This window comes from Alexandromys fortis, unplaced genomic scaffold (assembly GCF_014885135.2).
Source record: "Alexandromys fortis isolate MF-2015 unplaced genomic scaffold, M_Fortis_MF-2015_v1.1 scaffold_38, whole genome shotgun sequence".
NCBI classification, from domain to species: Eukaryota; Metazoa; Chordata; class Mammalia; order Rodentia; family Cricetidae; genus Alexandromys; species Alexandromys fortis.
In genome coordinates, this window is record NW_026067916.1 from 3,840,365 (window position 1) to 3,863,569 (window position 23,205).

General features: G+C 44.2%; 1 protein-coding gene across 1 annotated transcript in view; it reads left to right on the plus strand.

Moving 5' to 3' along the window:
* The window catches only part of Abcb4 (ATP binding cassette subfamily B member 4), a 53,071-nt gene that overhangs the window by 19,591 nt on the left and 10,275 nt on the right, over positions 1–23,205 (plus strand). The window contains exons 11-23 of the mRNA XM_050139789.1: positions 58–168; positions 375–500; positions 2,889–3,092; positions 3,655–3,825; positions 4,753–4,914; positions 8,181–8,357; positions 9,778–9,924; positions 11,327–11,431; positions 12,906–12,983; positions 14,166–14,249; positions 15,236–15,439; positions 19,927–20,027; positions 21,948–22,088. Of these exons, the coding sequence (XP_049995746.1) occupies positions 58–168; positions 375–500; positions 2,889–3,092; positions 3,655–3,825; positions 4,753–4,914; positions 8,181–8,357; positions 9,778–9,924; positions 11,327–11,431; positions 12,906–12,983; positions 14,166–14,249; positions 15,236–15,439; positions 19,927–20,027; positions 21,948–22,088 (1,811 nt within the window). The remainder of the gene's footprint in view (positions 1–57; positions 169–374; positions 501–2,888; positions 3,093–3,654; positions 3,826–4,752; positions 4,915–8,180; positions 8,358–9,777; positions 9,925–11,326; positions 11,432–12,905; positions 12,984–14,165; positions 14,250–15,235; positions 15,440–19,926; positions 20,028–21,947; positions 22,089–23,205) is intronic.

A 23,205-nucleotide genomic window follows, 5' to 3' on the forward strand; every position in this document is an offset into this window, starting at 1 on the left:
AAAAATATAATTGCTTATTCTTTTGATAAGATGGTCATTGAATTTTGTTTTATTTAGAATCCTAAAATTGACAGTCTTTCAGAGAGAGGACACAAACCAGACAGCATCAAAGGGAATCTGGACTTCAGTGATGTTCACTTTTCCTATCCATCTCGGGCTAATATCAAGGTACCATCAATAGCACTGGAATTCCCAGCTTAGATAAATCTCTGATCATTGTTCTATAGTCTACTTCCTGGGATGTTTATGTACTTTGTCCTGTTGGAGTTAAACTCTTAATTGATACCTTTTTCCCCCTAATTCTAGCTAGTATTGGATTATCCATTTTTTGGAGCTGTGTTGTGAAGTGTGTTCTGCCTTGCTCTCTCCTGCAGATCTTGAAGGGCCTCAACCTGAAGGTGCAGAGCGGACAGACCGTGGCCCTGGTCGGCAACAGCGGCTGTGGGAAGAGCACCACTGTCCAGCTGCTGCAGAGGCTCTACGACCCCACAGAGGGTACGGTAAGTGGGAAGAGCCAAGTTCCCCAGCTGGGGAAGCTGGGCGTAAATTGGCCCTAGATATTGTTTTCTTACAGATAAATCCGTGTGTGCATCTGAGCTTGGCAAGAGCACACAGTGTCGCAACACATTGGGACAAGGCACATATTTCTGGGCACGGGGCAAATGCTTTCAGTGAAAGCCTTGAAAGAACAGGTACTAGACAGGCCTCTTCTGTCACCAAATACTGCTCCCAGCTGAGTCTCAGTTGACAAAACAAATTCCACAAAGTTATTTCTGACAGTCTGGAATTGTGGCCACAGATATCTTAAAACTGCAATTATATTCAGCAAAAATGATTGTTTTCTTTGGCTTTAGTATAACACAGAGTAATCGGAATCTCCTACCAGAACAGAGATGAGAACAGGCTAGAATATTCTCTTTTTTCCCCCCTCAGGGAATACACATACCCTTCATCTAGATCATCTTTATTTTTGACCCACTTACTTTTTTCTCCTTTTCCGTGTATGTGGGCTAAGCTGCAGGATATGGTAGACTTCGGAATATGTTTCCTAAGAGGGGCCATTCTCTTGTACAGAGAATGACGATCGGAATTGTTGAAACCCCAAGTTAACAAGACTAACCTAGTTCACGCTCCTCTTCAGCTGTCCCAGCTTAAGGACATTGTGTTTCCCAGATGTTAGTCATCAGCTATGAAACACAACTCTACAAAGGATCTTAGCTCTCTTTCTGTGACCATGGCCAACAGCGACTGAGGGCAGTCTCCTTACTGGCGACAGTCATCATTGAGTCAGGACAGGAACTCATGCAGGACCGTGGAGCAGAGGTCGTGGAGGAAGTGAGCTGGCGAGCTGGCTCTCTCCGCGTCATGCTCACTTACATCCTATAGCCCAGGCCACCTTCTCAGGGAAAGAAACGACCCACAGTGTGCTGGGCGCTCCTATATCACTTAACAGTTTACTACTTTAGAAATTCATGTGAGTCTATGAAAGCAACCCTGCTGATTTTAGGATATGAGCAAACAAATGATTGGAGAATAAATATAAAGTTATTTTCTTTACGAACCCTGGTAGGTCTACTGTACTGTAGTACATGACTACATCCAAGAGTATATAGACAACAGAGGTTGGACTTCATTTATGTGTGTGTGGTGTATGTAAATGAAGACACATAATTTTTATCTCTCTATATAAATCATAATTTATATATATGTATATATAAATAAGAGTTTGTGGGTGTGGAAGGGAGCTGGATCTGGGGAAAGCTGGGATGAGAGGGTGAATGTATCAAACAATGCATGGAATTCTTAAACAAGCTTTAAAGGAGAAGATAAATATCAATTTACAAAGTATTTTTGAGAAATGGTCAGCTTAGACTATGGGATATAGATTCTGGGAGAAGGACAATCATTTTTTTACCTGTATATTCCTGCCCCCATGAGCCCACCAGGCTCTAACATTAGTTCCAAACCCGTAGTCACATAGATGGCCTTGGTTAGGCTCAGTGGGTCAAAAAATACAGCAAAAGACACGAACCAGGAAAGGACCTGTAGGTAGGAGGGAGAGCTGACAGGGACAGGGACGGGAGGAAGATAAGCGAGGGCTGGGGGAAATAAGCAGAATGCATTACTTACATGTATCTGTATTAAATATTAAATTGCCGAAGAACAAACAACTAAAAAATGGTCAGCAACGGACCCCAGCCCTAGTAAGGTATAATGAAGAAGACGTTTTGTTTATTTCTGCTTCTGCTGTCCATTACTAAGTTACTTATGAAGCGATGTATTTAGCTTTTCTTCATCAAGGAGTAAATGCCCAGCAAACAACAGTAAATTGGCATTAAGAAAGAAAAATCTTTCTTCTCAACGTAATAATTCTCGGCTTTTAGAATACGTTTGAAAAAAGAAATGTTCAAAAGTTAAGAAATGATAAAGTACGTTATGGTATGTCAAGCATAACAAAACATCAAAATGTCATCTAAATATATGTGGATTCGTTAGGTAAGTGGGCATGTTAACTTAAATTTATCGTTAGTGATTGAAACAGTGGCATGCCCAGAACATAACTGGACTGGATGTGCACTGCCGAGGAAGAGCCCTCGAGTATATAAAAGGCCTTGGGGTCATTTTTTCAGCACTGTGTCAAATAATTACATATCTAAAATTTCTAATGTAGGATAACTAATAATCTATTTTTAAAAATATATATATATGAAAATATCAAGAGAAACTATGGATGCTTTATTTTATTCTTGCATATTACTGTTTATTTTAATTATTATATCTAACTTTTGAATGAATTCAATACTAGCTAAGATGTTCACACAGTAAAGAGCCCTTGAGCCTTAGAGATCAGGTTGTTTAAGATACCGAATAGGAAGTCTTTCTTCCAGATTAGCATCGATGGCCAGGACATCCGGGACTTCAATGTCAGGTACCTGCGGGAAATCATCGGAGTGGTCAGTCAGGAGCCAGTACTGTTTGCCACCACGATCGCCGAGAACATTCGCTATGGCCGTGGCAATGTAACCATGGAGGAGATAAAGAAAGCTGTCAAAGAAGCGAATGCTTACGAGTTCATCATGAAATTACCACAGGTAAAGACTCCCTTAAAATCAGGTCTGAAACATTAGGGACTGAGCTGTTGCTTCAAAGCCTAAAGTTTGTGTTACAATGTCGTTCAGCCTTGCTGGGTGAATCCCTTGAATTATTCAGTTAAGGATGACAGACTATATTTGTATGAAAACGATATAAAAGCATATAGGCTATGTGGTGGTGACTTTCAAATTCAGTGTTCATTTGTTATATTTTATGACCCATTATGACAGTCAAAGCTTCAGGCGTCTCCATCTATTTCTACAAAGTCCATACTTCCGTGTTTCAAATATTTGAAGAGGGCTGACATGAGCTGGAGAGACGGCTCAGCAGTTAAGAGCACTGGCTGCTTTCTGGGAGGACCCAGGTTCAATTCCCAGCACCCACATGGTAGCTCACAACTGTCTGTCACTCCTGTTCCAGGTGGTCCCTCACACAGATACACATGCAGGCAAATGGTGGACGGCTTGCCGAGCATGCTCAAAACCCTCCTGGGTTTGATCCCCAACACGGGAAAATTGGTTGAATGAATGTTTCCAGAGGTTTTCTGGGTTTTCTGTTTAGAAATTTGACACCCTGGTTGGTGATAGAGGAGCACAGCTGAGTGGGGGACAGAAACAGAGAATTGCCATTGCTCGTGCCCTGGTCCGCAACCCCAAGATCCTCCTGCTGGACGAAGCGACGTCAGCCTTGGATACAGAAAGTGAAGCTGAGGTACAGGCGGCTCTGGATAAGGTCAGTACCTGAGGGATAAACACCCGGGATTGGGGAGAGACAGCAAATTGGAATGGTTTGCAAATCTCGGTCAGTTCTTTTGGAGTCTAGATTGAGAAACAAACCCATAGGGCAAATGAGGTCATCTCTTGGGGTTGATCGATTCTCCTGGTCTGCCGCAGAGAAAGGCCAATGGTCTTGGCTACCGTCCACCATGATGCAGTGAACCTAGATTAAAGCTTGTGGGAGGAACCGTCTAGTTTTGCTTGTTTCTTGCACTTGGTTCTGTTTGACAAAAGCACTTATGGTAAAATATGTGAAGAAATTAATTTTAAAAATTTGTAATTTCTAAGCATTTTTCTATAACAATTTTTAGTGATGGCATAGTGTTCCTTTCTGTGGTTTACTGTCCTTTATTTTAAATTTTAAGCTATTTCTTGGTAAATTTACTAATTTTGTTAAACCAATAAAAGGGCAAATACATTGAAATATATGTGAAATATATATATAAATAAATATGTGAATATATATGTATGTAACATATAAATTATGTTCAGATCAGGTTCTGGAGAAAGCTATGGCTTCATAATGACCTCCCTAAAATGTTTCTGCCAGTGTTCAGTGCACCACACAGCTCAGAGGTAGGGCCCATCGGACAAACAAAAAGACACCTATCAGGTCAAATCTTTAACTTTCTTGAGTATCAGATACTCCATAGTGTTCCAGAGTAATCGGCCCTCAGATTGAAAGGGTTGCTCCCTGCCTGGTCTGGAGCTCAAATGTGACTTTTGTCTTCTATATGGAAGAGAGGTGCCTATGCATACACCGAGATGTGGGCGTCACTCTCTACCTCAAACAGCGTCTACCCAAGGCTTGTTTGTGCCTATTGATTGACAGTGTTTGCACCATAATCCCAATGCACCACAGATCTGTCCGTTTCCCCTTTAGGCTAGGGAAGGGCGCACCACCATTGTGATCGCCCATCGACTGTCCACAGTCCGAAATGCTGACGTCATCGCCGGGCTTGAGGATGGCGTCATCGTGGAGCAAGGAAGTCACAGGGAGCTGATGGAGAAGGAAGGGGTCTACTTCAAACTCGTGAACATGCAGGTACCGCTTGCCAAGTCGCTTTCCCTCTGCTCTCTGGGCAGCTAATACGGTAGTCTTTAAGTTACTAAAACAAAGTGCAGCTAATTTCACACAGAGAAATATGACTAGATCGAGGCATTAAAATTAGGCAAGCCTCAGAGCCTTAATTCATAACCTGGGAAAGAACGAAAGGCCAGAGGAAGACAGGCAAAGGCAAAATTCACAGTTAATGTACCCATTAGATCAGTGATTGTCTGATTTTTTTTTTATTGATTGTCTGGGGCATGTGTCCAAACCAACAGGTCCTTCTCAGTGGACGGAGAGAGAGATCTACAGAGGTCGCGGAAAGGGCTGCAATTTCCCGATCCTTTGTAGATAAACTTGGTAAAAGCAAGTGGCAACCCTCATAGCTTTCGGAAGTGAATGGTTGGTTTTAAAAAATTGTTTCCTCTAGCCACTAAAACACTATCACCTTGTCTCCTGTTGTACACTCTCATTTTAGCAGCCTTGCAGAATTTAACCCAGAACGTCCCTGTGACTGTAGTTCATACATTTTAAACTATGTGCGTCTGCTTGGCATTATGATGAGCTCCTGCGTGTGTATTGCAGATTTCCCCCTTGACATTCCAGGAGCACATCATGAAATATTATTTCAATTACTCGGCGGTAGTTATAGAAGTATGTGAAACTATTTGTTTCTCTAAAGTTGAATACTTAGCTTGTTTCCTTTATTTAAACGTTGCAGTACAGGCACAGCTGAAAGCAATGCTAACAATCCCTCAATTTCCCGACAAGCCCCAGCCCGCTGAGTATCAGTCCCCCATGTGGATTAGCAAGCCTGCTGAGAGACATGGCTATATTTCCAAATGCCTAGCCCTGAAATGTGAGAGCTAGTGCTCTTATAGAACAAGAAATAGAATTATGGTTTGTAGAGACTGGGGAGTGGTAGGGAGCGCCAGGGAGAAGATGATTGACAGGTGCAGAGATGCAGGCAGAGGGAAGGAATGTTCCAGAGCCCAGAAGGGCAACAACTGTGACTGACCACAGTGAGTTCTGGATGTCAAAAGAACTGAGAGAGATTGTTTCCTTTTCATCTGTGCGGACTGAAACCAGAGCCTTGTTGTGCAAGGGAAACATTCCACCACCGAGGAGGGGAGACTTGGAAAAGTAATCAAAGTGTCAATCACCCTGACCAGTCACGGCGATTTTAAGCACCTGTAGAGAAACGCCCTGGTGGCTGGGATGGCGGCTCAGCCAGTAGCGTGCCCCTCTTCTAAGCAGAGGGACCTATGGTAGTTTTCAGAAGAAAAAAAAAAAAGAAGTCAGGCATGATGGCATGTACCATGGAGTGTCTGGGGACAACAGGTGGATCTTTGGGGGCTTCTGGGTGGCCAGGCCAGCTTACTTGGCGGGTTCCAGACAAGTGAGAGACCCTCTTTCAGAAAAAGAGGAAAGGTGGAGGAATCCAAGGCACCAAACCTGAGGTTGTCACCTGCCCTTCACTCACACGCACGTTCAGGGGGCACACACACACACACACACATAGACGCACGCACACACACACTCCCACACATACATTTGCACCCCACACAAAATAGCACACTGAGTTCACTCAATGTGTGCAGTACATGTCAAGTAAAACATATATGCTAGTATGTTATACATATTACATATATATCCTAAAAAGTAAACAAATTACATGAATATCTGAGTACCCTGGAAAGCTACTGACCACTTTTACAGGATGGATTCGCATTTGGATCACGTCTTATTGAGCTGTTACTATGTTTTTAAAGACCCGGACACAGGACAGTTTCAAAATCTCAAATTCCTCAAAGAATGAAATGTCAGGAAAAAAAAATATATAATTCAGTTTTATATAAAGCCTCTTTATCAATCTTTATTTTAAACTACATGTAATTAAAATGGGTAAGGTTGTCACTTGGACAGAATCTAGACCCCCAGGAAGATGGGCCTCTGAGGCATGCCATCTTGGTTTCACAAATGATGTGGGAAGACCCACCTTGACGGTGGGTGGCGCCATTCCCTGAGCAGACAATCGCGGACTCACAAGCGCCATTGCCTTATTGCTCTCTGTTTCCTGATGCTGGATCCACTGCAGCTGCTCCCTCAAGCTGTGACTGGGATGGACTGTAGCCTGGAATTGCCAGCCAATCAAAGCTCCTCTCTCTCCCTTAAACTGCTTTTGCTCTTAATTACAGCTAAAGAAACAGAGACATGGTATTTTAATTCCATTTTAGTTTTCACGTTGACATGATTATGAGCAAGGCTTTGGGATGACATGTGGGATCCTCAAGTGAAATAACTCTTACCCATCCTTGTCTGTCCCATGTCTGTTTAACCCATAAGAATGGTCTCACGCTACTACAAGGACTTGGGCTAGGAAACAACCAGATTGCTCTAAAGTCTGTACCATATTCTCTTGGCCTTCTTTCCCAAGAGAATGCGTTCATTTTCAAACTGAACAGTGGTCCAATATGAATAAATTAAAATAATATGCAGCTAGTTGTCAGTAGTAGTGCTGCCAAATTTAGCCAGTTAGGCCTTGTTATCCCGTGTGAAGTGAATCGGGCTACATTGAATCACCTCTGCTGCTCCTAACAGTTCTGGGGAATTTAGGACCCGTGTGTTTCTCCCTTGGTCCCCCACCATGCCTACTTCTGAGTTTTGTTTTACCCTCCCATGCAGTGGCATTTCAAATGAATTTTAATAAATAAAGACTGCCTGAAGATCTGAGAGTCAAACAGTCCCACTGGTCACCCTTACAGACCAGGTTATGGTAACACACACCTTTAATCCCAGGAGCCATAGAAATCGGGTCCCAGTGGTGCACGCTTTTGATCCAAGCCCTAGAAAGGAATATAAGATGGGGTGAGTCCGCTCTCAGATGCAGGCTCCTGAGATTCTAGGAGGAAGAATCGCCATTTCACACTGAGGTCCAGGTTAGAGTTAGTGGCTGCCTCTTTTGCTTTTCAGATCTTCAGGTTGAACCCGAGTTTCTAACCCTGAGTTTTTATTGATTGTGCTTCACTCCCAGTTCCTTGTTGGTCCTTTAGCAGAGATGGAGGAGGAACCATGGTGACCTTGAGGGCTCACTGGATGCTCAATTCAGTACTGTTTGTTTGTTCTCAAACCTCAACCTGGTTTTAATTCAACTCTGTAGATACCGTGATACATTTAACATTTAGAGTTGCTTTGTTATTCTAAACTTGGAGATTCTGTTCATCTGGACACACACACACTTTAATGATCTATCTGTCATTCAGACATCAGGAAGCCACAGCCTGTCAGCAGAATTTGAAGTTGAACTAAGTGAAGAAAAAGCTGCAAGCGGCATGGCCCCCAATGGCTGGGAAGCTCACTTGTTCAGGAACTCCACCAAGAAAAGTCTTAAAAGTTCAAGAGCGCATCAGCACAGGCTAGAGGCAGACGCCAGTGAACTCGTAAGTTGTTTTCCGCTCTGGGTAAAGCCTATGTCTCTGGGTTTTGCTGTTGAAATCCTTAGCCTTAAAGAATATGTGTTTCTTACTGTGGGCTGCATGCTTTTTTTTTTAAAGAAAAGGAAATCCAATTTTTAAATATATTTGACAGTGAATTAAACAAATGGGAATGAAAAACGGATTTCCTAGGGAAAAAGAGATAAAATATAGTCGTTGTGCTAAGATGTTTAATCTTCACCTTTGTAGTCCAGAGATAATAAAGCTAGTCCCAAATGAGTCCTGGGATGTAGTGGGAGGCCACTTGTCGGTTCCCGGCTGCTCAGCCCTGAAGTAATCACACAGAAACTGTATTATTTAAATCACTTCTTGGGGCTGGAGAGATGGCTCAGAGGTTAAGAGCATTGTCTGCTCTTCCAGAGGTCATGAGTTCAATTCCCAGCAACCACATGGTGGCTCACAACCATCTGTAACGAGGTCTGGTGCCCTCTTCTGGCCTGCAGGCATATACACAGAATATTGTATACATAATAAATAAATAAATATTAAAAAAAAAATCACTGCTTGGCCCATTAGCTCTAGCTTCTTCTTGGCTAACTCTTACATCTTAATTTAACCCTTCTCCATTAATCTGTGCATCACCACGAAGTCGTGGCCTATCAGCAAAATCACATTTGTCTCCTGCAGCGACTCCATGGCTTCTTCCTAACTCTGCCTTCTTTCTCCCAGCATTCAGCTTAGTTTTCCTCACCTAGCTCTGTTTCCCTATAGCTCTGCTATAGGCCCAAAGCAGTTCCTTTATTAACCAGTGAAATCCCACATCATTGGGATCAGCCTTTGTGATAAGAAAGGGGTTGTGATTAATCTGGCAGTCCTGGGCAGAGAAATATCATTATTGATAATGATGCTGTTCTACATTTGAGAGGATCTGGATCCATCTGTTTCTGTCTGTTGCCTCCTTTGATCTGATAGCATCGCTGTTAGAAAGGCAAGGCCATAGCGTTATACACTGATGGGAAACTATAGCTCAGCTCAGGTGGCCTAACCATGACTATCACACAGACCCTGAGCTGAAACTTTGATCCTGTTACCTCACGAGCTGCAGATCAGAGACAGTGGCCACCGCGTGGAAATTTTCACCTGTGTGTAAGGTTCATGCTCAGCCCTGTGTCATTGTAGGTACTGTCAAAGACAGGACATATTTTTGTGTTGAGTCTGCATAACAGTTGAGGGTAATAGTCATGCCTCCTCTTTGTCTACAACACCAGATTACTGCATGGTCACCAGCTCATGTTTGTGGGCACCGAATGGTTGTATGGTCACCAGCTCATGTTTGCGGGCACCGAATGGTTGTGTGGTCACCAGCTTGTGTCTGCGGCACCAAAGGGCGGTATCACCAGTTTGTTCTGACATCTATATGTTCTAGGATGCAAATGTGCCACCAGTGTCTTTTCTGCAAGTCTTGAAGCTGAATAAGACGGAGTGGCCCTACTTTGTGGTGGGAACAGTCTGTGCCATTGTCAACGGGGCCCTCCAGCCGGCCATCTCCATCATCCTGTCGGAGATGATAGCTGTAAGTGTGAAGAATCCATGGCAACCTGAGCAGAGACAGGTCATCAGAGTGCTCAGCTCAGCCTCACCAGGTCCGGGGCTAAGTCCCTTCGGATTAACCTAAGTAGAGCCCTTAATTTCCTTTTAAAGCCAATCTTATTATAAGAGAAAATGAGTAGCCTTTGAAGCATCCTGTCACAACGTTAGGAACTTACAAAGTATAAAGACAACGAAGAAATCACTCTGGTTAACTGTCATCACTTGGGTGAAACCTGGGTCAGGTGGTAGCTCATATGTGTTTATCTAGAAGGGCTGGCAGTTGGCTCACAGGACCACAGGCCCAGAGGGGTGGAATGGATGGGAAGGTGAGTTCACATCCTACTCTCCTGCAAAGCCCAGGTTCTAGGCACGGGCTGGCCTCCATGTTGAGCATGTGGGTGACCCCAGGAACTACTCTTCCCATTGCACTGCTGTTTCTTCATCTGTGGAATGAGCAGTCTCACAGAGTGCCTGGGGGTGGAGAGCACATAGCTACCATGTGGGGCATTTCAGAGTGTCTGCCAGCTGTGCAGCTGCAAACCCAATCATTAAGCCCAGCAAGGGACGTGAGTACGAAGCGACCCCAAGTGTCTGTCTTTGTGTTGTGTAAACACCTTAACCACCCTCTATGATTATTGGGGAGACTTGTTGAATAGAAACAAATTGTCCTCCAACATGCTGAAACGTATTAGTCTCATGATGTCAGGCATTGATCTGTGTTAAGACCATAAACAACAAAAAAATTAGAAAGGACCCTCTGAGTCTTTAAATTTTAGTATAAGACAATCTGTGGCTTTCTTGTACCTCAAGAGACTCATGACTTGCAGGCACATTTTTTAAGGTCCAGACACTAGAAAGACAGTTCATGAAACGAACCTTCCTTTGGCATCTCTCACACACAACAAAGATACAGCCTTAGAATGCGTCCGGTATTAATAAGTATTTTAAGACCAGAGCATGGGGACAAGGGAGAGGAGAAGGTTGGTCAGGGTAAGCTCCTGAAGGGGAAGGCTGAGGGCTGGCGCTAGGGGACAGAGGAAGGGGAGAGGCACCTCACAGCTCTCTGCTGTTCTCAACCTATGTATTACCCATAATCCCCCAAGTCACAGATGACGCCAGGGCCTACCAGGAGGGGGGACAAAGAGTTGTTTATTGGGATCATGAAATCCTGCTGGCAATGGAAGGGACGAAAAGCCCTATAATATGTGTGTATGTCAGGCCACTAAACTGTACACTTAATAATGGTTAAAATGCTCAATTCTAAGCTAGTACTTTCCCGCAATTGAGAAACACCACATATTGAAAGACTGCTTTCACAGATTGTCTAGGGCAGGAGTGAGCAGGCTGGGTCCGGCCATTCACGCGTGTTCTAATGCTCTCTCTAGATCTTCGGCCCCGGGGACGATGCCGTGAAGCAGCAGAAGTGTAACATGTTCTCACTGATCTTCTTGGGCCTGGGAGTCCTTTCGTTCTTTACCTTCTTCCTTCAGGTAAGCAGTGACGATCGCTCTGCCTGTCTGGGACTGGAGAAACTGATACACACCTAACCAAGCAACAGAGACTCACACTGAAGTGAGTGGGAGGCAAGGCTCATTAGAGGGCACACCCCTTCGCCGGGAAACCCCAAGTGTGCAAACAAGTGTGTCCTTGGCAAATAGTCATTATGGCAGAAGAAGTCCCAGGCTCATCCACTGGAAACTGAAAACCAATAGAATAAAATCCTCTCTTTTTTTGTTATTACTTTTCCCAATATCAAGTAACTTTGAATTTCTTTTCCTTCCTAATTGGCGAACTATTAGAAAGGACATACATTAATATCCATATATTATAGACCAGTCCAGGAAAGCTCGTCAAAACCAGGCAGGTGGCACATATCTATAATCCCAGCACACGAGAAATTGAGGCAGAAGAATCACAAGTTAGAGGCTGGCCTGGACTACACAGTGAAGTCCTGACTCAGACAAGTAAACAAGAACAAGAAATTGGTACCTGTTTTTCTTTTCTACCAAATTAAGCTTTCCCCAAGCCATGGTCAATCCAGTGGGCATGACGGGGTTCTCAAAGACAATCTAGGGTGCGAGCAGAATGTAACTAGTCATGCCCAGCATGCTTCTCCCTTTTCATTATGGAGTCAGAGGTAATGGCAAGATGAGATTTTTTTTTTTTTTATCTGAAAATCATTGCCTTGTCAGGAGTGCCTCAGAGGTGCCAGGCTCTCTGGGGAGCGGAATTCTGGAAGGTATAGGAGCAATGAGGCAGCATGCAGCAATCCTCCAGCAAAGACAGGTGAGGACAGGCCTGTCCTACACAAGGAACCTGTGAGGCAGTTGCATCCCACTCACCCTCCTGGCTTAGTCAAGAGTTCAGCAGTGTGCCCTCACAAGCGTTCGCCACAGCCTGCCCGGCACTCACAGCATTGCTAGAGCCCAACCACGCTACGTGCTCCAGAAGCAAGGCCAGCTCTGGACGTCTGGGCTCCTCTCCAGCTTGGACACAGTTGTTAGGGAGAGGGAAACTGTCTGGCAGGGAGACTTGGAGAGGAAGTGAAACCTAATTGTTGGCTATTCCAGGAGCAGGTGGGGCTGTGCCAGTGGAGGGGAATCTCCTCTTTCTACAGCACAGCAGCCAAAGTGTGTCTCTGTGCAGAATTTGTTTTTTTTTTTTTTTTTTTTTGTTTCATTATGTTCGAAGTGTTAGGAACACAGCAAACATTCTAGTTCGATGCGGTATCTTGGTTACTGGGATGCTGCCCTCGAAATGAGAGAGAAGCCGAAACAGGACATGTACAGGTTTTCAGGGTTACTGCTCCAGCACACGCCACTGACTCTGCAGCGCCTGCGTTTTAAGTTGGCCTTCATTGTTTGCATCGACGTAGAGATACTGTAAAATCAGTGTGAATACATGCAGCTGTGAGAGGACAATCGTAAGAGGCGGAAGGAACCCGAGCCTTTTTCTCTCCCCCAGGGCTTCACATTTGGGAAGGCTGGCGAGATCCTCACCGCAAGACTGCGGTCCATGGCCTTCAAAGCGATGCTGCGGCAGGTGAGGGCATGGGATATGGTACCCAGTGTTTAGATTTAAGACTCTGCCTGCTTTGTTTGGCATGCCAATGGTCATATACCCCCCCCCTCTGAGACGTCCATACCAGGAATGACTAGGGTCCTAGTGACCTAGTCTTGAACTAGCCAGTGACATCTCAGGAGCTTCATGGGAGCAGGCTTTTCAAGGCAGACAGCTGTCTGTCTCCGTGCAGATACTCTATTTCCAGTACCTGTATCTGTTTCCTGGATTTTGCACAGACACTGGCCAGTCTTTGGAGACTGTAAGGTGTCTTTGTACAAAGAAGAAAGTAGTTGGTAGCACCCACGTTCATGTGGTGCAGTTGGCCTTCTACCGAAGCTTTCCCAAATGCTAGAAGTTGAGCTATTGTTTTGCCTTGAGCTCTGTGTCCACACTGATTTCCCTTGGTAATTCATTAAAATGTGACTTATTACATAAGTTCTCGTTCTGGGGTAGGGTGTGTGGGAAATATGAGAACACATGTTTCTCCTTTAAGGAAAGAGGAAGCCAATTGACTGTTCAATTCATGGTTGCATCTCTTTCCACACCAGGCACAAACAGGCATTATATTTTGAGCACATTTGAAGTGATGAGTTCTTTTGGGAACTTTTCAAACTCCTGCTGTTTTGGGGCAAATAACTTTATATGACAGTAAAAGATACTGCCAATAAATATTTATAAATTGTGTCAAATATAAGATACACTTTTAAAGTCCTTGTTTAGACAAAATAAAGCAGAAGTATAGCATTTAATTTCCCTGTTTACAATTTGTAAGTTCTACTATTTCCAGCTGAAAGTATCTATTCAGTTGGAAAGAAGTTACCCTACAGGGCAGAGGTGTCCATAGCTCAAGTTGTGACAACTTAGCAGCTGGAACAGTCGCAGGAGTCCAGCTTTGGGGCGGAGCTGGCAGATGAATCTGTTCCTTATCTCTGACTAGAGACCCCTTCCTATCATGGGAGGCAGTCAGGACCTGTGGCCTAGTGCGTATGCAGTGGGGTGCTCAAGATTGCCCCTGGTTGGCCACTCTGCGCAGAAGGTCTCCCCTGAATTTAAGTAGCCACATTCAGAGTGGCTGTTTCTTCTCACTGGAGCACGGAGAGATGGCTTTATTTCTGCTGGTCTTAGCTGCGAGCTAACTTAAAGGCGTGTTTAATTCCACAGGACATGAGCTGGTTTGACGATTACAGAAACAGCACCGGAGCCCTTTCCACGAGACTCGCCACGGATGCTGCGCAAGTCCAAGGAGTACGTAGGCTGCGCTCTGCTGGCCTTTCCTTGATAAAGCGAACCTGCTTGCTCCATCTCCCGAGATGCTTCCAGTCGGGAGTGTGGGTGTGTGGGATAGCTCACTGGTGGACAGATTGCCCGCAGTGTACAAGGCCCTAAAAACATTTTTCAAAAGATACTTTCAGTTGGAAATAGTAGAGCATCCCGTTGAAACTATCATGAACAGCAAGGGGAAAGTTTAGACTTCAGGGTGGCGTGATCTGCTGGTGTCAGGGACTCCAGGTTCCTTCTGTCTGTTTGGTGAGTCACCTCCTCGGCATTGGCTTCAGGAGGCTGATCTCTTGGTTGGCAACCAATAGCAATCAGAACTAGAAGCTTCTGTGTTTCCCGTCTAAGGAAAGGACATACATCTGTGCCTCATAGTTCAAATGAAAGCCCCTTCCAGAACTCTAGTTACAGCTCATAAGTCACACTCAAGCCTGAGGCAATTTCTGTCTCAAAAGAAAAACGGTTCTCTGGCCAGCTTCCCTACCCTGTGAAGTTCCTTCATTCCACAGTAAGAGAGAAGGGAAAGGGTGAACCAGGGAGATGACAACATTGCCCATGACAGTGGTCCTGGCTTTCTGAATTGTGCAAATGACTAATTCAAACACAATATGTTTTATGGTTAATGGTCTCATGTACTATGGTTTCTAGAAGAGTATAAATTTCTATCTGCGAACTGAACCAAATTTTTATTTATATTACTGAGATTTAGGTTCCCCTTTGAAAAGGGGAGAGAGAGAGAGAGAGAGAGAGAGAGAGAGAGAGAGAGAGAGAGAGAGAGCTCACCGTTTATCCATACAGTAGGTGATTCATGGGCTGAAGGGATGAGAGTGAAACCTGTTGGCCCAAGCGTGGGTTTACTGAGAGAATGAAACCCTTCACGTTCTGGTAGGAAGCCGAAGGGAGGAACCCCGTGGTTTGGAACTTCACCCAGCTGCCTTACTCTTTTTCTCTTGAAGGCCACAGGAACCAGGTTGGCTTTAATTGCACAGAACACAGCCAACCTTGGAACCGGAATTATCATATCATTTATCTACGGTTGGCAATTGACACTTTTGCTGCTATCGGTTGTCCCATTCGTTGCTGTCTCGGGAGTTGTGGAAATGAAAATGTTGGCTGGAAATGCCAAGAGAGATAAGAAAGAACTGGAAGCCGCTGGAAAGGTGAGCTAAGTGGGCGTCAGCTAGCACGTGCTGCTTGTGGACAGGCCTTGCCTGAACTGGCACTTTTACTGTTTCCATACAACCTGTGCAAAGTGTTTACTGAATCGATAATGCCTAGAACTCAAAGATGGGATGGATCGTGCAAAACTTCCAGCTTCCAGGCAGAACTTACTATAAAGATCTTCCAAATTTTCCCAGAGGCACCTCATCTTGACTGTATATCCTGAAGTCACTGATAGAACAAAAGTCACTAATTTATCGATAAGAGCTTAGCTTTACCTTCAATCTGATTGCTTCAGCAGCTGTCAGCACTCCTAAGCCACTGTGACACTGTGATGCTTTAAATCTCAAAATCTGCCCGGTGTAACCTTTGGCTATCAAAAGAAACCTGTAGGCTTCTCTCGGGGATACAGAGTCTAATTATTCTCTGTAGCCCTAGTCTTTTACCGTGGTGTTTTCAATAAGAGTTGCTTCTGTTTCTAGGAGGATAAAGGAGTTTAAGGCAGAGGATAGACTTGGATGAGTCATAAAGAGCATCATGTTGCCTACACTCGCCCCCAACACCACTGTTATTTTTAGTGTTAAAGTTAGCAGCCACTAGGTGGCAGTAATTCCTTATTTTGTGGTTCTAATGTATAGTGACAATAGAGATTGTGTGACAAATGTACTACATATAGGAACCTATTTTAAAAAAAAAAAAAAAGAATGTTCTCCTTTGCATTTTTATTTTCTGTTCGGTTAATATACCTGGGAGGCCTGCAATGTTCTTTTTTTTAATTAATTTATTTATTTATTAAAGATTTCTGTCTCTTCCCCACCGCCGCCTCCCCTTTCCCTCCCCCTCCCCCAATCAAATCCCCCTAGGAACCTATTCTTAATATCATCACGGTCATTCTGTGAGGCAGATGATAATGCTACCTCTCAAGTGTATGTGTGCACATGCATGCACATTCAAGTGCCAAGTGTGCAAGACCATAGAAGCACATTGAGTGTGGTCCTTTTTTGCTCTCTACCTATTCCCGGATAGATGGTCCCAGCACTGTGCTCAGAGGAACTGGCCAGTGACCCCTGGGGTCGGCCTGCTGTGCTCCCACACCCTGGGGTGACAGGCCTCTTCCGTGGATGCTGCGTATTTGAACCGAGGCCTTGTGCTTTCAGAACAAGAACTCTGATGTGCCGAGCCAGATCCTTCGTTTTTGCAAATGTAGGGGTGTGGACAGGAAGCAAGTCCATGGCCAGACTCTCACCACCTCAGTCCCTATAGGTATCTAAGTGTGTCTGAATCCACACATAAACGCTTGATTTGTAACGCATGCACGTTCAAATGGTAAGGTGCAGATTGTGTCCGAGGACACGTCTGTTCTCGTGGATGTAAACATCATTCTGTAGTGAGAACTTAGGGGGTAAAGCAGGTGGTTAGTACAAACTGGTGGTTCCCCCAGCACCAACCTCAGCATCACTCACAAGCATCACTTTGAATACCTTCATGACAGGCGTGTGTGTGTGTGTGTGTGTGTGTGTGTGTGTGTGTGTGGTGGGGGGAGTCAGTGTCTCCACCCCACATGGAGACAGACTTTGAAGTTGAGTGACTGTCTGCCTCTAAGTGGCTGACGTAACATGGTAAGATTAAAGCCGGTTGTGGTGGCCTGTGCTTGTATGCTCATCACTCAAGAGTTAGAGGCAAGAGAATCGCCACTAGTTCAAGGCCATGCTGGGGCACATCACAAAATAAACAGCAGCCCAAACCCCCGAGACTGGGGCTGTAGTGGGGCGTGTTTCCACTAGACAGGTTCTCTCCCTGAGATCCACCCCCTCCTCCTGCCACTCCGTGGGTTAGTGGCCCCCAGCTTCAGTCAGAACTCTTGTCGTTTGTACATGACCTTGCTCTGGAACCAGAGTCCCCTGGGAGCATGTGTGTTGTGGGTCCTGGACTTCGTCCTTGCGTGTTCCCAGTTGTTGAACACACTCTTATGTTCTGCCTTAGGTAATGGAAGGTACCATTTTCTTCACTCTGTGTGCCATAGCTGACTTCTGAAAACAAACAAATCAACCAACCAACTAAATAAACAAACAAGCCAATAACAGTTGCTTTGCCCATGCCCCCGATCTTGGAGTTCGTCTTCATTCCTCAAGAGAAAGTTATCAGAGTGAAAATAAAATTTCCTTAGACAAATTACACAAATAAAAACATCTTGAATCTACCCAACATAGTAATCTTGACTCTATTCAGAGAGTTAATATTTTTATAACAATGAAAATTGCCAAATTTTGGCAGAAGTAAGGCAGTAGAATTGAATAATGTTGGGGACAGACTTAGACTCTCAGTTCTTAGTCTTGGCTTCTGTTCAGACCTTATGATGCCGGAGAAAGCTTCCGGGTCCGGTGGCCTTTCTACGTTGGTGAAGTGGGACTCCACGCATGGTGCCGCTCAGGCTTCTCTGTAACCTTCCTAGAGCTGCCATCCTGGGGACCAGATGAATGGCTCGACATGCAGTCTGATGATGGGTTTGAACACTGGGAGGCACTAAAGCTGTTTTAGTCGCCAACAATTCAGTCAAGGTTCAATTTTGTTTTCTCCATTAACTGTTGATTCACTGACAGAACTGGGGTTAGACGGAGTGTCTGGTATGGTAAGGTGCGGTGCAGTGTGGCATGGTACTTCGAAGGCAGATGAAGGAGAATTGCTGCCAGTGTAAGACCAGTCTGGTCTACACAAAGAGGCAGCCTGCTGCAGTGCCGTCCTGGGACTGGGATCCAAGGAAGGAGTGGGAGCCTGGATGATCTCCTTCCCATCACCTGTTCTAAAGAAAGTGCTCGTTTACTGGAGTATACATTTTTATTAATGGGTAAAATATATCAGGCACTGGACAGTCCCATTTCAGTTTTCCAAGGAAAACTTAGAATATTTGTTGCTGTGCAGTTGGGGGAGGAAGGTAAAGTAAGATTATAGCCACAAATCATATGTACACTTGGAATGCGATCCTGTAGATATAATATTAATATATATGTACATCCTACTGATCAGCTCCATCAACATGTCCTTTGTCATCCGAATAATGGATTTATATCGTGGATGTCTTGACTAGATCCCATATTCCGAGCTCAGGAGCCTGTAATATCAGAGCTAGACCACAAAGTTAACCCAGAAAATCAAGGGTTGATAGGAAATTTGTTTACAACTGGTTTCCCCTTGTGCAAATCTCAAAGTAGACAGAGCAGCACAGCGCAGCTGGCTGACAGCAGACTTGGCATCAGGGGCCCTGCAGTTCTCACACCCTGAGTTGATTCTGAGGCTTCAGGCCTATGGGGGAACCACCCTGAGCCTCCGTCACCTGTCAGAGCAGGAGTAACACTGCCCCAGAGTTGTCCTGACGCTAAAGGAGATCGTGTCCTTCAATGTGGCAACGTTTTGGCTGCTTCTATTATCCGATAGATTATTTATTATCTAAAGAGATAGACCTTTTCAGCCCAAGGTAACAAGTATCTTTCCCTGCTTAACAATAGGAAGCTGAAATACAGATGTTAAAATTGATGAAACAAAACTGGAAAATGTAAGATCCTCATGTTGCTGGTATATCCAGGGAACATGCCTGTAGAACATAAATGCAGATTCACTTGCTAATCACAGACAATGCCCAAAGGGTAGGCTACAAAAATTGAAAAACAAAATCGCAAACCTTTTGGATGGCTTGGGTTAAAGTGGTTTGACATAAAGAATATATGTCAAGTGCAGGCAGTAGGTTCACAGGCTGTGTTCGCTCTGAGTCTGTCTCTTTGTCTCTGTGTCTAAGGTCCACAGGCTGTGTTCTCTCTGTGTCTCTGTCTCTTAGGTCCACAGACTATGTTCTCTTTGTCTCTGTGTCTGAGGTCCACAGGCTGTGTTCTTAATAAGTGTCCCTGCACATCTGTTTCATTCCTCAAACATCTGCATTCAGATCTGTTCCCTAAGTGATGACTACTCCTCTGAATCCACAGGGTCTCACAACAGGTACTTGCCTCCACCTCCAGGAAACCGAGTCTAATTAACCAGGACCAGGCTTGTTTCCTTCATTTAAACAGCAGCTTAGAACAGGGCCATATTATTTCAAGTTGGAGTCTCCTTCCTGCTTTTGGGTAGACAGCTTGTCTAAGAAGCGGTGTGTCCAGGTAAAAATGACCATCATTTCCAGTGGACCCCTAGAAACCATTGCTTAATTGTGCCTTCTAGACTCTACCCTATGAAGAAAGCGAGGTCACTAAAGGCTGTGATTGAACTCATTCTGGCCCTCAGCCATACGCCTCCATGAGCATCCAGAGACTTAGCTGCTCCAGTGTACACAACCCCAAGGCTAATTTTGTTAGAAACCTAGTCTTAAAGAATGTATTTTGCCTTTGATTTTATTTGAAGAAATCTAAGATCCTTGTCTTGACCCTCAGAGTACATCTGACAGAGATTTTTCATTTCAGAAATAAAAGTATCATTTCTAATTGAGGTCTTTCTGTTACAGATCGCAACAGAGGCCATAGAAAACATTCGAACTGTTGTGTCCTTGACCCAGGAAAGAAAATTTGAATCAATGTATGTTGAAAAATTGCATGGACCTTACAGGTAATAAGCATGATTGCTGCACCCCTACTGCGTTCCCAGACTGGGCTGCTGTCCCCTGAAAGCGTTAGAAATCTCTGCTCTCAACAGTAATCACCTCTTCTGATAATTATCTCATCAAACGCCAGGACTCACTTTTCTTTGCTCTCGTGAACACAGTAAGGGTTAGGTCTCCTCTGAGGGCCAAGAGGTATCGGGGGCTACAGAAAACTTTGTCACTGTGGTGTAGCTCATCTGGGTGGCTCAGGATGAGCATGCTCTGAGGAAGTTGTTCAAACCTATCTTTTCTTGAGTACACAGGCTGCTTTAAGAATGAGTTCTATTGGCTTTATTCCAGAGGACAGTGTCTCCCTTGTCTTCTAAATGTGGACCAGTTCCAGGCTGTTCTGAAGAAAAAGACATGAAGCCCCTTTCATGGTTTAGAGTTGGCTCATTTGAAATCTCCCCGCGTTCTGTTTTCTACTTGTCTGGTTTTGTAAGCAAACCACCTTCACTCTGACAAAATTAACACGATGTATAGACTGGAACAGCGGTAGATACAGCCTTTCTTTTCTCTTTCTTTCCCTTCATTCCTTTCTTTCTTCCCTCCCTTCCTTTCTTCTTTTCCCCCCTTCCTTTCTTGTCTTCCTCCCTCCTTTCCTTCCTCCCCCTTTCTCTCTCTCTTTCTTACAGGATTTTACTATGTAGCCCAGGATAACCTACAATTTGTTATACAATCTAGGCTAACCTTGAACTCGTGATCCTTCTGCCTAGCTTACCACATGTGGGAAAGCATGTACCACCATACCTGCGTTAAGGAATCAGTAGTTTTGAACACTTGAATATCTGAGCAAGAATCCTCAACATGTTCCAGTTCGTCCATTGTGTGTACTTCCATGATGCTAAAGAATACACAGCTACCATTTCTCTTTGATATTTAATGTGCATATGCACCATCACCCCATTATCTTATGGTATAGTTTTAACTTCAAAGAATAAAAACTGAAAAATTATTAATTTGATCAAAACTTAATGATGTAGCCATAATGTTAAGTGTAACATTGTAATTACAGTATTCAAGTTAATGCCCAAATAAACATAACACCATGGTCACAGTACACAAGTGACACCTCCCAAATCAACAATACAATGAATCTCCTAAGAGTAAGAAATTACTGGGGCTGGATTCAGAAATCTCACAAAGTGTAGCAACGATTCTAATTAGAAACAGTATGGAATAACTTATGTATGGGGCTGGCAGGATCTAGCTTGGAGAGTTCTGGATGTATAGCTACACAAACGTCAATTATCCACTGGCTTTTGTGAAACTGAAATAAGTTTGACATGTGACTACAGCTTGTGTGTGTACAGGACCCATGATAAGAATATATCAACAAGCTGGGCGATGGTGGCGCACGCCTTTAATCCCAGCACTCGGGAGGCAGAGGCAGGTGGATCTCTGTGAGTTCAAGGCCAGCCTGGCCTACAGAGGGAATTCCAGGAGAAGCCCCAAAGCTACAGAGAAACCCTGTCTCAAAAAAAAAAAAAAAGAATATGTAAACAAATTATATACAGATGATCACAATGCTGTTTATAACACTGGTATCTGTGGTACTTTTGACATAATTATTACATAATACAGTTTAATATCTGAATTATTAAGCAGTGTATCATAGTAGCTATAATGTAAAAGCCACCATGTGCTAGGCACTATGGTAGGTAGTCATGTCGTTTAGTGCATTTGGTTCTCAAAACCACTTTTCATGATAACAGACTATTCATTGTGTAAGTCAGAAATACTTTGGTACTTAAGTGGATACCCTAGAAGACAGGCATTTAGCCCAGACTGAACAGGCTAAGCTGTGCTTTTAGCTAGACAGAGGGTAAGAGACGCCGGATAACGGCTATGAGTATTAATTGTGAACAAATGCGTCTGCTTTTCAGGAATTCAGTGCGAAAGGCACACATCTATGGCATCACCTTCAGCATCTCTCAAGCATTCATGTATTTTTCCTACGCTGCCTGTTTCCGGTTTGGCGCTTACCTCATTGTGAACGGGCACATGCGCTTCAAGGACGTCATTCTGTGAGTAGCTTCAGAATAGCAAGACGATTTCTACCGGTCCCGTAATAGGGCGTCTGCCACTAGGCTTATGCACAGGTGTGGTACGGGAAAAACAACTATCCGGAGATGAGGTCAAGGAGTTAGTCTCCTATAGCTGTCACCCTGGTAGGCACAGAAATCTGATCTCGTCGCTACACCAAGCAGACTTTCATCATCTGAGTGCTCGAACATTCACGAAGCCTTGTGAAGCTGACTGCACAGCATGAGGCGGGTTGTGTATGTGAGAGCCACTTTGGGATGGAATGTAACAGAGGAAGTTGGATGAGTGTAACTGGAAAGTCGTTGAAGCTCATAGGCTCAAAACAGGGTTAGGTTAAGTAGCTTGCTACTTTTCTGTAGCCAAAACACGGCCTTGGCCATGCAATGGGAATGTCGGACAAAAGTCCCTAAGTAGGCTAGAGGCAGCCACCAAGTGTCTGTCTTCTATATGTGGTCACCCAGGGTTGCCTGCGTCTTTGTTTATGATAGGGGTTGCCCTTTGTCTGGCATCTGTTTGGATGCTTTTGTTGAGAAACCACTTGATAAAGATGCATGGGTTTATTTCTAGGATGTCTGTTGTGTCTCTTGGTTTACACGTCTGTCTCTATGTCAACACAATGCTGGCCTGGTTGCTGTGGCTCTGCAGTTTGTACCAAAACCAAGTATGATGCTGTCTCTAGCTTTATTCCTTTTGCTCAGTTGTATTCTATTTTTATGTGCATAGTTCCACATGATTTTAAAGACTTTTTATAGCTCTGCGAATAATGTCATTAGTATTTTGGCGGCGACTGACTGCAATAAATCTATAGATTGCTTTGGGTGACATAATCCTTAACCAACATACGAGAAGTTTCCTTTTCTTGTTTTTTTTTTGTTTCCAAAATCAGCGTTTTCATTACAATGGATTTCCATGCTTGGTCGAGTCTATTCCAGAGCTATTCATTTACTTATATTTGTAACTATTGAAAGTGAGATAGGTTTGTAGTTTCTTTTTTTTTTGTAATATAATTTTTTTATTGAAAAAAAATTTCTGCCTCCTCCCCGCCTCCCATTTCCCTCCCCGTCTCCCTTTTCCCTCCCCCTCCCCCCACTCCTCTCC